Source organism: Perissodus microlepis, chromosome 7 (genome assembly GCF_051167445.1).
Source record: "Perissodus microlepis isolate ML-2025 ecotype Zambia chromosome 7, ASM5116744v1, whole genome shotgun sequence".
Classification (NCBI taxonomy): domain Eukaryota; kingdom Metazoa; phylum Chordata; class Actinopteri; order Cichliformes; family Cichlidae; genus Perissodus; species Perissodus microlepis.
Window position 1 is genome coordinate 60,230,522 of NC_140467.1, and position 14,210 is coordinate 60,244,731.

The following is a 14,210-nucleotide window of genomic DNA, read 5'->3' on the forward strand; positions in this document are numbered from 1 at the left end:
CAACGTCATTGCCGTCATTTATGCTGATGCATCATGTGTTAATATGTCTGTGAAGGTTCTCAGTCATCCAGGTCATCGTAGTCAAAGGAGCTTGCAAAGAAAAGCATCTGGACTTCTTTAAGTTGCTTGAAGACGTTTCACCTCTCATCCGAGAAGCTTCTTCAGTTCTAAGGTCAAATGGTGGGGAGTCCCAGATTTAAACCTAGTGGGAGTATCCCCCCACAGAGGGACAAAAGGACCCCTGATGATCCTCTAATCGCCTGAGCCAAAGTGTGAAACTGGGTGTGGGTCCCACTAGGTTTAAATCTAGGACTCCCCACCATTTGACCTTAGAACTGAAGAAGCTTCTCGGATGAGAGGTGAAACGTCTTCAAGCAACTTAAAGAAGTCCAGACGCTTTTCTTTGCAAGCTCCTTTGATCATGTGTTAAGTACTGTGTGGTTGTGTCCCGATGTTTTATTTACGTTGCCAGCAGACAGAAACAAATAAAATGCTGGGACTTCCCCCTCCGGGGTCCCAACTCTTGTAGCCATTTTTCTTTTTCCCCTGGGGGCACTTCACAGTACGCTCCCTCACATCCATTAGGGATAGTTTCAGTAATCTACCTCCAGACATATGTGAGTACTCCTACTGGCGCTATAATTATTATTTCTTCTTCCAGGGAGGTACGTCAGGTTATGGCAACTGTTTAAGAAGGTTCCTCAGTTAAGTGGAAGATTTCACTCTGAAGTGTAAATCAGCAGAAACATTTGCTAGCAAACTTTAATCACACTTACAGTAACATAATGAGATCAACTTGATTTTTAATAATTCACATCACCTGACTCTTAGAGCTCCATTGCACACCTGACATGTTTGTGTGTGATGGGGTGCACTCACAGTGAGAATAGAGAAAGGAGAGACTAGCATGTCCATAAGTATCAGCTGTATACAGATAAAGATTCTCACGCTGTGCTGAAATTAAACAAATGCAGAAAAAACAAAGCGGAAAAACAGGTGATTCTGATTTTAGTTTATTTATTATTTATAATAAATCCACATTCAGTAAATTTATATTCTTGGATGTCTTCGGTTCATTTTATTTTTACAAAGATAGGAAAACAATGTTCCCTCGTGGTGAGGTATACAGCTCACTAATTTAACACTAGCTCTGAATTAGAACTCAGTATCAGCTCATACCCAAAACCAAGGCATCTCTACTGCATCAGACAAGTAAAAAAGTTGGGTAAGTGTATCTCTGTTATTACCTTGCTTGAATGAAGCATAACAGGGCTGCTGCCAAAGTGTGTGGCTGCCTGCCAGATGAGAGTAAGTTCCAGCTGGTTACATAAGATACCACCTATGATGGTTGATCCGTTTCCATGTAGCTATAAATTACACAGCACACTGCAGTGGATCTTTAACTATATGGAAGCATGTATTAGTGAAAACCAGTCAGCATTTAGCTCACAAAAAAAGTGTGAGTGGGTGGTTAGCGGAGAGTCTGTGGATCAGATGGGACACTACATGAATAAAATAGTATGCATGCACTATCATACATCACATTTCCGCATAATATTCACATTGGTGTAACAGCTGCAGTGTGGCTATTTCTGACTAGAAAGTGACTAACTGAGCAACAGGCAAGGGACTGTAAAGAAGGAAGTAATGGGGGATGAGAGAGGAAGGCTAGTCAGTCCATACCATTCATACTACCCCATCCCCCAGTCTAACCCAGTGGTGATAGTAGCTGCTTGGTTCACTGACATCATCTGTGATGCCAAGTCCACCCCCTCATGCATGCAGCAGCTGATGCTGTGGCCCTCTCACTGCCTCCTCAGCTGTTTTCAACTTCAATATTAATGCATTGTGTGCTAAATAATGCATCGCTTAAACGTTGATTCATATGAGCACAGTGAATGTATGTTTTCTTTGATTATTTTTTAGCACCGTGCACACTTTTATGCCTGGGGGAGTCACTGCCAATCACCTCGTACTGGATTACAAACAGATGCGGCAGAAATACAATGTGTGCTGTGTTGTGTGGTGAGCAGGGACTCATTGCTAAATCTAAGTGTCAGTTTAAAATGCCCTGAACAAAGCCAACAAGATGCAAATAAAGAGGACTGAAAGGGCCACAGGCCCACTGCCCCGAGGGTCAGGGCCACTGTGCCAAAGCTGTTGTTAAGAATATTAAAAAGTGATATTTCTTTAAGGGACTCTGGCATGGAAAAGCAAACCGATCTGAGTTTCACAGTCGCAGCGTTTAAAAATTAGACAAGTAACTCTGTATAAATACTCCTAAAAGAAACCCCACTAAGCCCATCTCTTTGTGCACACAGCGATAATTGACACCAGACCACGTACCCCCCGATACGTGCTGCTCTGTTATGGGAACTCTCAAGCCAGGCTCTGTTCAAAACAGTGACATTTTATAAGCAACACCATAATTGCGCTGTCCAAAAGGTAAATTGACACAGAATCCACCTCCACATATTAAAACAAATTAAAGTCATTGTTCGTCATTCAAACATCGCTTCATTTAAAAAACGAGGCTACACAGGAGGAAGGAGGCGTGATTCGCTTTAAAATGATGCCATATAGTGAAGTACTTATTATATGGTCAATCAAATTTAACGCCGGAGTGTTCACCACATTATATTCATATCCCAGGAGATGAAAATTACGTCGTAGTCAAAGGCTGGTATTTGTAAAAATCTGAACCACCCAAAAACAGAATATTTTTTAACGGAGCCTGGTCTGCAATCCTCCAAGTCAATACCAGCGGAGCCAGAAACCCACGGGAACGGTTGTGGAGTTTATTATAATAAGTTTATTTGGCGGAAAAAGCCACAGGCGTGTTGTGAAGAGTGGTGTACTTACAGCGATGCTGGGAACCGCGGTTTCTGGTCTCTCGATCATCGTGAAGCCGAACTGTTACCACCCAGCCTTCAACGGACACTCACCGAGGCATAAACCGACAAACGTCCGAGAGGGTAACGAAACAACGAGATGCTCACGGCTTTCTCACTAACTAGCCGTCTTTTGGTTCAAGAAAAATAGCAGTGCGTCTAAAAATGAATGAATGCGGTTACAGTAGATATGGCCGCTGACGGACACAACGGATGGGAGCACGGTAAAGAGAAAACGCTCCAACGGTCGCTTTTCCACAGGCGGAACACAAACGGGATTTATGCAAGGCCACATCCGGTTGGGAATTTCAGAATAAGACGAGGAGCGCGCCTATACCGTGTATGGCGCTCGTGTGTTTTTGGGTTTTATTAAAAAAAAAGTATCCGCTAATCGGCTTGTTAGTTTAGATCCTTTTTAACAACAATATCAACAATAAAAAGACAAGCATTATTTGAACATCACTAGCACTGTCACAGATAAAAACACAACAAATAAGCGTACATAATTATACATCTAAACACAGAGCCAAGCACAGGGTTTTTCATTTATTCTTGTATACAGACGCCTATACACACATGTAGAAAGAACAAAAGGGCACAAATAATGGGCAAAACAATGAAGAAACGCTAACCTATAGAAAAGAGATTTTAGCAGTCATTTAAAATGAACCACAGATTCTGCCTATCAGATGTGTGCTGATGAATGCTGTACCAAAGTTCAGTAATCTTATTAAATTTTATTCTTTCCCTATTTGTCTGAATCAACCTTCCTACAGCATCATTTTGACAACTGATACGTTTAGGTGCGAAACTTCCGGTATCCCGCTAGCCGTGTCTTCCTAACTTGACCCTCCCGCAAGAAATCCAGATCCGCCTTCCTATTGGCCAAACACAAATATGATGGGCCTCTAATTGTGTTTGTGGGGCTTTCATGTGCTGAAGGCAAAAATTTGCTTTCTTCACAAACCCTGGACACTAACCAAGCACCAGCAAACAACAAAAAGAAGTGAGAGAAACTGAAACAAAGTGTACTTAGAACCACCACAGGCTCCTGAGTTAGTAATCGCAAACAGCAATCAATAAATCTTTAAAAATTTTATTCAGTAACATCATTCTTGTGGATAACTCTCATTTTGATTATACAGTGCTAATGGTCTTGTGGTGAATGTCATAACAAACAGGAATTTTTCCATGTGCTCACCCCTACGTGATTTTTAGCTGCACTCATGAATAGATTACGAAAGGGGCCAATGGCACACAAACAAAGTGGGCTGCAGGTCAGTGGGGTGCCCTTACAATAGTGTGACTGTTACATTTTGTCAAAGTCAGTAACTAAAAGTACACAAAACAATTGCAGTGATTTTAAAGTATCATAAAGCACTCATACTACCTGACAGATTCCTGGTTGTTTATGGGGATCTGCAGGGCTCTATGGTAGGACTGATTGAACCTCTTTACATCATGCATGCTTCTCTTTGCCAACGTTATTACTATATTATTTTTACATAGCTGCACTCAAGAGACCAATTGTCTCTGTGGAATGAAAAACAGCAGGGCTGACCTCTCTTTGTCTCAGACACAAGCAATAAGCTGTAAGTAAGTGCAGTGTGTCTTTGAAGCTTCATATCAGAACCTTTCTGACAGTTTAGTCAATGAAAATCAAAAGAGCTTGAGATCAGGTGTTCGTATTGTGGTGGCTTGGATAGTTGCACACTCTAGTGGAAAACAAAGAAACTGCCATTAATTCTTTAGAAAGTAAAGGAGGCCATGGCTCTTTTTAACACATTTAAGTTTATATCTACTTGGCCCAATTTTCAATTCAATTCAGTTCAATTGCATTTATTTATATAGCGCCAAATCACAACAACAGTTGCCTCAAAGCACTTTATATTGCTCAGTAGATCGTACAATAATACATACAGAGAAAAACCCAACAATCATATGACCCCCTATGAGCAAGCACTTTGGCGACAGTGGGAAGGAAAAACTCCCTTTTAACAGGAAGAAACCTCCGGCAGAACCAGGTTCAGGGAGGGGCGGGGCCATCTGCTGCGACCAGTTAGGTTGAGAGAAGGCAGACAGGATAAAGACATGCTTTGGAAGAGAGACGGAGATTAATAACAAGTATGATTCAATGCAGAGAGGTCTATTAACACATAGTGAGTGAGAAAGGTGACTGGAAAGGAAAAACTCAATGCATCATGGGAATCCCCCGGCAGCCTACACCTATATCAGCATAACTAAGGGAGGATTCAGGGTCACCTGGTCCAGCCCTAACTATATGCTTTAGCAAAAAGGAAAGTTTTAAGCCCAATCTTAAAAGTAGAGATATTGTGTGTCTCCTGAATCCAAACTGGAAGCTGGTTCCACAGAAGAGGGGCCTGAAAACTGAAGGCTCTGCCTCCCATTCTACTTTTAAATACTCTAGGAACAACAAGTAGGCCTGCAGAGTGAGAGTGAAGTGCTCTAATAGGTTGATATGGTACTACAAGGTCATTAAGATAAGATGGGGCCTGATTATTTAAGACCTTGTATGTGAGGAGCAGGATTTACAGTTCTGGTTGTAACAGGAAGCCAATGAAGGGAAGCCAAAACAGGAGAAATCTGCTCTCTCTTTCTAGTCCCTGTCAGGACTCTTGCTGCAGCATTTTGGATTAACTGAAGGCTTTTCAGGGAGTTTTTAGGACATCCTGATAATAATGAATTACAGTAGTCCAGCCTGGGAGTAATAAATGCATGAACTAGTTTTTCAGCATCACTCTGTGACAGGATATTTCTAACTTTAGAGATGTTGCAAAAATGGAAGAAAGCAGTCTTACATATTTGTTTAATATGTGCATTGAAGGACATATCCTGGTCAAAAATGACTCCAAAGTTCCTCACAGCGTTACTGGAGGCCAAGGTAATGCCATCCAGAGCAAGAATCTGGTTAGATACCATATTTCTAAGATTTTCAGAGCCAAGTACAATAACCTCAGTTTTATCTGAATTAAGAAGCAGAAACTTAGCGGCCATCCAGGTCTTTATGTCTTTAAGACATTCCTGCAGTTTAACTAATTGGTGTGTGTTATCTGGCTTCATGGACAGATAGAGCTGGGTGTCATCAGCATAGCAGTGAAAATGTATACTAATGTCTTCTAATGATGCTGCCTAAGGGAAGCATGTATAATGTAAACAGAATTGGTCCTAGCACTGAACCCTGTGGAACTCCATAATTAACCTCAGTGTGTGAAGAGGACTCTCCATTTACATGCACAAATTGGAGTCTATTAATTAGATATGATACAAACCACTGCAGCACAGTACCTGTAATACCCAGAGCATGCTCTAACAGTATTGAATGCTGCACTAAGGTCTAGCAGGACAAGCACAGAGATGAGTCCACTGTCAGAGGCCATAAGAAGATCATTTGTAACCTTCACTAAAGCTGTGTCTGTGCTGTGCTGAGCTCTGAAACCTGACTGAAACTCTTCAAATAAGCCATTCCTCTGCAGATGATCTGTTAGCTGTTTGACAACTACTCTTTCAAGGAACACTTGCTCCTTGCAAAGAATATTGTTATTCAGGAAGTGATCGATATTGAAGTTTTTAATTCTGTACACTGTAAATTTACAGGAGTGCTGGCATCATGACCCAGCTCTAACTAAGCAGCAAAGCACGAGCATGACCAAGAGCTTTGAACTGATGCTAACTTAATATAGCAACCAATCTGCACATCACGGGATGTGATCTGTTTAGCTGGGCTCTCTGGTGTTCCTTTGGAAAACCAGCAGTTTCTTTACCGTTTATTTAAGTGGCACAAATTGTTACTTTATGAGAAAAAAAAAACTAAAAAAAACTGCAAAGACAAACTTTCATCCATCCATCCGCTACCGCTTATCCTTTTCAGGGTCGCGGGGGGTGCTGGAGCCAATCCCAGCTGTCATAGGGCGAGAGGCGGGGTACACCCTGGACAGGTCGCCAGTCTGTCGCAGGGCCAACACACAGGGACAGACAACCAGTCGCACTCACATTCACACCTAGTGGCAATTTGGATTATCCAATTAACCTATCCCCACAAGCTGCATGTCTTTGGACGGTGGGAGGAAGCCGGAGTACCCGGAGGGAACCCACGCAGACACGGGGAGAACATGCAAACTCCACACAGAAAGACCCCGGCCTGATGGTGGAATTGAACTCAGAACCTTCTTGCTGTGCGGCAACAGTGCTAACCACCATGCCACCGTGCTGCCCAATTTATTTAAGTGGCACAAATTGTTACTTTATGAGAAAAAAAAAACTAAAAAAAACTGCAAAGACAAACTTTCATTTATTCTTTAATTTTAATTTAGAAGTCAACTTATTAGTAGGATGCAAAAAGCAAAGTGTTTACAAAACTAACCAAAGTGCCCATAGGGATACTGGAGATGTATACAATTCTAGTCTGGAAGAAGACACACAATGACAAAGTTTCACTGATCCTTTATCCTTTATTTAAAAGTGAAGTTTTCAGCACAATCATAAAAACACAAATACTTAAGTTTTACATCAAAACCAAGCGAACTGTCCACAGTGCAGGAACAGTGCTGCAGCCCATAGCTTATACTCTGCTGTTTACTGATGACACCATGTGGAGGTGGGAGGCACTGCTCTTTCACAAAGAACAGCTTCTCAAGTCATTTCAGATTACACTTCAAAGTATCACAGTGCTTACGGTCAGACTTTCAGTGTTGTATTAAGCAAAAACACTCGTTATTCAGTATAATAAGATAAATATTCAAAGTCAGAAATGTAAAAATATTAAATATCAGTATTAAACGAACGACAGAGTAAACAAACAAAGAAATGTTTGGATTGGAGGAAATTATTCCTATTTGCAAATGAATCTCATAATTATGTCTTTAAGTATAAGAATATCTGATACAGATTCAGCATGTAGCCAGAAGAGCTACTGTTTGGTTATACAAACTTCCAGCATTTAAACATATAAACTGTCCAGGTTTTGTCCATGAAGGCTCTTCCAAAGTAGTTTCCATGGTTACAGGTTGGATGTCTGTCCTGGGACGGCTTTGGCATCCAGGTAGCTGATGAGCTGCTTCACCCAGGGGGCCGAAGGTCTGACACACAGCTGTCGGCCTGCCACTGTGTTCAGGCTGAAGGTTCACAGAAAAAGGAGAGTCAGAGGATGGAGGGGCAGGTTTGGTGATGGTGGTGATGTGTGTTTGTGAGGTTGTGTACTTACAGGATGGCGGGCTTGGAGCAGCGCTGGCTGGTCTTGACGTAGCCGACCACTCTTCCTTTAGGCACTTCCTGGTCATTGAAGCGGAAGCAGCACTTTTTTGGGCCAGCACCGCGAATACCTGCAAACAAACAGGAACAAGTTAACAACTGAGCCACTGACACAGCACCACATCATCTGCTTCTTGGGTTTTGTTCCGATTCAGTTTCCTGCTGGCTGGCGTGAGGTCACATCTGATACTGTATGTTTAGTTGACGACACTGTGCAACTGCTCATTTGTTCCCCTGAGTTATGAAGTGGTCAGATTTGTCATGTGACCTGTCCTCTGTTTACTGTATCTATGAAGTAATATGTTAATATTAAGTTTAATGTTGCATTAACATTAATTATTTTCATATTGCACATTAGAATGGACTCTTTGTCTTAGGCAAACTATTGAATGCTACAGCTTTAATGGTTCATGACTTTAGCTTCAGAAATAGAATTTCTTTCTAGTAACTCCTATGAATGAAAAAGATTGAAGAAAAGTTTCATACATTGTTTATCAAAAATAAAATTAAAAGCTTGCTATTAATGGTCTATTACTTTGTAGTTGCAGTAAAAATTATTGTTGGGTGCTTTGTTTTTGTTTTTCAATAATAATAATAATGTATACATATTGATCCCTGTGGAGAAATTCCTCTCTGAATTTAACCCATTCACTCAGTGAAGCAGTGAGTGTTCAAAATAGTTAAAAGTAAAATAAAAAAAACATTTTTATTGTTAGGTAAACTCTGAATATTATATTAATATTAATTTCAAGTTGTTATTCATCACACAGTGTAAAGGTCAGATCATTAAAACGAGCCTTACCCTCAGTCAGAGCGATGACAGCCAGCATGAGCACAACCACAGACAGAGCGAGACGAGGAGCGGCCATCCTGAAGTTTGTTTGTTGGCTTCGTGTTGCAGCAGTGGATTAAAGTCTCAGCTGAGCTCTGTCGGCTTGTTCTCTGTGCTGTGTCACTGCTGTCCACCTGCTTCACATTTATACAGTTGGAAGAAGAAGCGGGGCAGACCCTGTTTGTGCACCTTGGAAAAATTTGTGACGTGTCGAGTTTCACTAAAATGAGGAACTGTTTAATTTCCCTTTTCACTACGCCTCTCTATCACACTGACACTGCAGACTTTTCATTGTTGATGCAGTGTGAAACAGTTAAGTGTCTATATAGGACATATCAGTATTCAGACATGTATTTGTTCAACCCCGTGGAGTTTCCCAAATACAAGTTTAGGGATTAATATGGACTTAGCTGCCTGCTGCGTCCTCTTTATGCTAAGAGCAGTCCCACCTTTCACCCACTCTGCACATTTCGAGCTTTCTTAGGGTAAACGTTTATTCTGAGTCCAGCTGTTGTGAAACTGTAACAGCAACGTAAGTGATACTTGTTTTACAGTATTGGAGCGCTCTCATAGAGCAACTTCATATGGAGAAGAACAGAAACAAATGTTCCTCAGATTTTAAGTTCTTTTCTTGTGATTCTTGAGATTTCAGGAGTGAAAAGTCCTGAAATCACCAAAGCATTTGCTCATAGCAGGTCATGTGACTGTGGGGGTTCTATGTTTACCTTGTATTATTGTAGGGTCTTTATCTTATAAAATAAAGCGCTTCAAAGCAACTGTTGTTGTGGTTTGACGCTATATAAATAAAGTTGAATTTAACTGCTTTAAACCTGCATTTTTTCTAATGACCAACAGGTGGAGCCGCTCCTGTGGTTTCAGAAAGAAGTCTGCTATAAACGTCACTGTAGCTGCTTTGTTGTGTGACCTCAGTAAAAAGTTTCCTGGTGGTTTGATGGTCTCAGCTGATATTTTCAAGTCCACATAATGTTCATTTTGTACATTGTGGTTCCCACTAGTGTAACAAGGATCATAAAGCCAGGTGTGTTTTAGGGTGGGCTTAGCTTGTGTGGTTAATAAATGCTGAGAACTGACAAAAGTCTCAGCTTCATGCTTCACACATGCAGAACTATCACTGGGTGATGTCTGGGTGGCTGTGCCCACCTGTTGTATTTGTTTAATATACAGTCTGTGGATAAAATAGTACTAAAAACTGTCTGTGCTGAATTTTTAACATGTGTAGAAAAGCAGCAGAGACAATGTGCATCACCCTCACAATGTTGTGTAACAGGTGACATTTGTCATGCACATCTGCACGCAGGCTAACTCCATCCATCACCTCTCTCTCTCTTCTTTTCACCGTCACCACTGAAAACAAGAAGAGACTGAGAGTTGATCCATGATGTAATCACGCCCCCACCCTCAACCGGTCCGTGTGTGGTAGGTCCGTCCCTCCTACCACACACCTCACCGCTGTCTCGCTTTCGTCATACTGTGCTCCACTCCTGTCAGCTGTGCTCCACTCCTGTGTGTCATTACCTGATTACCTTGTTTGTATTTATAGTGTATGCCTGCTTGTGTTCCTCGTCGGTTCGTCTGTGTTATTCTGCGTCTCTCTGCTCCACATTCTTCTCTCCATTCCCAGCTCTCCATCCCCTGCGTACTGCCTTGTGTCTTTCCCTGCGTGTGACTTTGTCAGTTATGGTTTTGTGTTTTGTTATTATTAGTTTTCCCCAGTTTAGGTTTATGTTCAGTTCTGCCCTCACCTTTGTTATTGTGCACTGTAAATAAACCCACTCGCAACTCCGCCGCTGTCTGCAACTTGGGTCCTCATTCACTCCACCACACAACTGCTGCCCCAGCCGTGACAGATTCAGGGTCACCTGGTCCAGCCCTAACTATATGCTTTAGCAAAAAGGAAAGTTTTAAGCCTAATCTTGAAAGTAGAGATAGTTTCTGTCTCCCGAATCCAAACTGGAAGCTGGTTCCACAGAAGAGGGGCCTGAAAACTGAAGGCTCTCCCTCCCATTCTATTTTTAAATACTCTAGGAACAACAAGTAGGCCTGCAGTGTGAGAGCGAAGTGCTCTAATAGGGTGATATGGTACTACAAGGTCATTAAGATAAGATGGGACCTGATTATTTAAGACCTTGTATGTGAGGAGCAGGATTTACAGTTCTGGTTGTAACAGAGAGCCAATGAAGGGAAGCCAATACAGGAGAAACCTGCTCTCTCTTTCTAGTCCCTGTCAGGACTCTTGCTGCAACATTTTGGATTAACTGAAGGCTTTTCAGGGAGTTTTTAGGACTTCCTGATAATAATCAATTACAGTAGTCCAGCCTGGAAGTAATAAATGCACGAAGTAGTTTTTCAGCAGTCTTACATATTTGTTTAATATGTGCATTGAAGGACATGTCCTGGTCAAAAATGAATCCAAGGTTCTTGGTTTTGATTTGTGTCATCTAACAAACACCAGCATGTTTAAAACTGAGTTTAAAAATTCTCTGAATCACAAGCAAGCAAGGATTTGATTCAATGTCATTTCCTGTTTTGTTTTTTTTTTTTTAAAGTGAAGGTTGAACTCTACACCTGCAAAGGACAGCAGTAGTTGTTCCATTGTCTATTTAAGTGACACGAGCTGTTACACTCTGTAAGAAGACTCACAATAACAAAGTTTCACTGATCCTTTATCCTTTATTTTAAAGTGAAGTTTTCAGCACAATCATAAAAACACAAATACTTAAGTTTTACATCAAAACCAAGCGAACTGTCCACAGTGCAGGAACAGTGCTGCAGCCCATAGCTTATACTCTGCTGTTTACTGATGACACCATGTGGAGGTGGGAGGCACTGCTCTTTCACAAAGAACAGCTTCTCAAGTCATTTCAGATTACACTTCAAAGTATCACAGTGCTTACGGTCAGACTTTCAGTGTTGTATTAAGCAAAAACACTCGTTATTCAGTATAATAAGATAAATATTCAAAGTCAGAAATGAAAAAATATTAAATATTAGTATTAAACGAACGACAGAGTAAACAAACAAAGAAATGTTTGGATTGGAGGAAATTATTCCTATTTGCAAATGAATCTCATAATTATGTCTTTAAGTATAAGAATATCTGATACAGATTCAGCATGTAGACAGAAGAGCTGCTGTTTGGTTATACAAACTTCCAGCATTTAAACATATAAACTGTCCAGGTTTTGTCCATGAAGGCTCTTCCAAAGTAGTTTCTATGGTTAAAGGTTGGATGTCTGTCCTGGGACGGCTTTGGCATCCAGGTAGCTGATGAGCTGCTTCACCCAGGGGGCCGAAGGTCTGACACACAGCTGTCGGCCTGCCACTGTGTTCAGGCTGAAGGTTCACAGAAAAAGGAGAGTCAGAGGATGGAGGGGCAGGTTTGGTGATGGTGGTGATGTGTGTTTGTGAGGTTGTGTACTTACAGGATGGCGGGCTTGGAGCAGCGCTGGCTGGTCTTGACGTAGCCGACCACTCTTCCTTTAGGCACTTCCTGGTCATTGAAGCGGAAGCAGCACTTTTTTGGGCCAGTACCGCGCATACCTGCAAACAAACAGGAACAAGTTAACAACTGAGCCACTGACACAGCACCACATCATCTGCTTCTTGGGTTTTGTTCCGATTCAGTTTCCTGCTGGCTGGCGTGAGGTCACATTTGATACTGTATGTTTAGTTGACGACACTGTGCAACTGCTCATTTGTTCCCCTGAGTTATGAAGTGGTCAGATTTGTCATGTGACCTGTCCTCTGTTTACTGTATCTATGAAGTAATATGTTAATATTAAGTTTAATGTTGCATTAACATTAATTATTTTCATATTGCACATTAGAATGGACTCTTTGTCTTAGGCAAACTATTGAATGCTACAGCTTTAATGGTTCATGACTTTAGCTTCAGAAATAGAATTTCTTTCTAGTAACTCCTATGAATGAAAAAGATTGAAGAAAAGTTTCATACATTGTTTATCAAAAATAAAATTAAAAGCTTGCTATTAATGGTCTATTACTTTGTAGTTGCAGTAAAAATTATTGTTGGGTGCTTTGTTTTTGTTTTTCAATAATAATAATAATGTATACATATTGATCCCTGTGGAGAAATTCCTCTCTGAATTTAACCCATTCACTCAGTGAAGCAGTGAGTGTTCAAAATAGTTAAAAGTAAAATAAAAAAAACATTTTTATTGTTAGGTAAACTCTGAATATTATATTAATATTAATTTCAAGTTGTTATTCATCACACAGTGTAAAGGTCAGATCATTAAAACGAGCCTTACCCTCAGTCAGAGCGATGACAGCCAGCATGAGCACAACCACAGACAGAGCGAGACGAGGAGCGGCCATCCTGAAGTTTGTTTGTTGGCTTCGTGTTGCAGCAGTGGATTAAAGTCTCAGCTGAGCTCTGTCGGCTTGTTCTCTGTGCTGTGTCACTGCTGTCCACCTGCTTCACATTTATACAGTTGGAAGAAGAAGCGGGGCAGACCCTGTTTGTGCATCTTGGAAAAATTTGTGACGTGTCGAGTTTCACTAAAATGAGGAACTGTTTAATTTCCCTTTTCACTACGCCTCTCTGTAATGGGACCAAAGTAGATCTCTCTGGTCTGTCCAACTTCCTATGTGCTTTCTATTCTGACACCACAGACCTTTCATTGTTGATGCAGTGTGAAACAGTTAAGTGTCTATATAGGACATATCAGTATTCAGACATGTATTTGTTCAACCCCGTGGAGTTTCCCAAATACAAGTTTAGGGATTAATATGGACTTAGCTGCCTGCTGCGTCCTCTTTATGCTAAGAGCAGTCCCACCTTTCACCCACTCTGCACATTTCGAGCTTTCTTAGGGTAAACGTTTATTCTGAGTCCAGCTGTTGTGAAACTGTAACAGCAACATAAGTGATACTTGTTTTACAGTATTGGAGCGCTCTCATAGAGCAACTTCATATGAAGAAGAACAGAAACAAATGTTCCTCAGATTTTCTTTTCTTGCGATGTGGCTGAAACACAGTCTGGTGAACATCCAGACCATCAGTTAATAGAAGAAGATGACATGGGTTGAAGATGGACTTCAGGAGATTTCAGGAGTGAAAAGTCCTGAAATCACCAAAGCATTTGCTCATAGCAGGTCATGTGACTGTGGGGGTTTCTATGTTTACCTTATATTATTGTAGGGTCTTTATCTTATAAAATAAAGCGCTTCAAAGCA

General features: G+C 41.1%; 3 protein-coding genes across 4 annotated transcripts in view; all 3 read right to left on the minus strand.

Annotated features, from left to right (window-relative positions):
• LOC146384390 (septin-7-like) overlaps positions 1-3,169 on the minus strand; it is a 51,752-nt gene extending 48,583 nt beyond the window's left edge. Inside the window, exon 1 of one of the 2 annotated variants that reach the window (XM_084936360.1) lies at positions 2,863-3,169. In XM_084936360.1, the coding sequence (XP_084792486.1) occupies positions 2,863-2,901 (39 nt within the window). In that variant the 5' untranslated portion in view covers positions 2,902-3,169. The remainder of the gene's footprint in view (positions 1-2,862) is intronic. The other variant, XM_084936359.1, reaches the window with a different exon arrangement.
• Positions 3,170-7,266: 4,097 nt separating this feature from the next.
• Positions 7,267-9,147, minus strand: LOC146384391 (monocyte chemotactic protein 1B-like). Its single transcript, XM_084936361.1, has 3 exons — positions 8,962-9,147; positions 8,113-8,230; positions 7,267-8,023 (listed from the first exon to the last, which is right to left on the minus strand). Exons 1-3 carry the CDS (start codon positions 9,026-9,028, stop codon positions 7,909-7,911), a joined length of 300 nt encoding a protein of 99 aa, XP_084792487.1. The 5' UTR covers positions 9,029-9,147; the 3' UTR covers positions 7,267-7,908.
• Positions 9,148-11,662: 2,515 nt separating this feature from the next.
• LOC146384392 (monocyte chemotactic protein 1B-like) lies at positions 11,663-13,486 on the minus strand. The gene is made up of 3 exons (XM_084936362.1): positions 13,284-13,486; positions 12,435-12,552; positions 11,663-12,345 (listed from the first exon to the last, which is right to left on the minus strand). The coding sequence occupies exons 1-3, from the start codon at positions 13,348-13,350 to the stop codon at positions 12,231-12,233; spliced, it is 300 nt and encodes a 99-aa protein (XP_084792488.1). The 5' UTR covers positions 13,351-13,486; the 3' UTR covers positions 11,663-12,230.
• Positions 13,487-14,210: the final 724 nt, after the last annotated feature.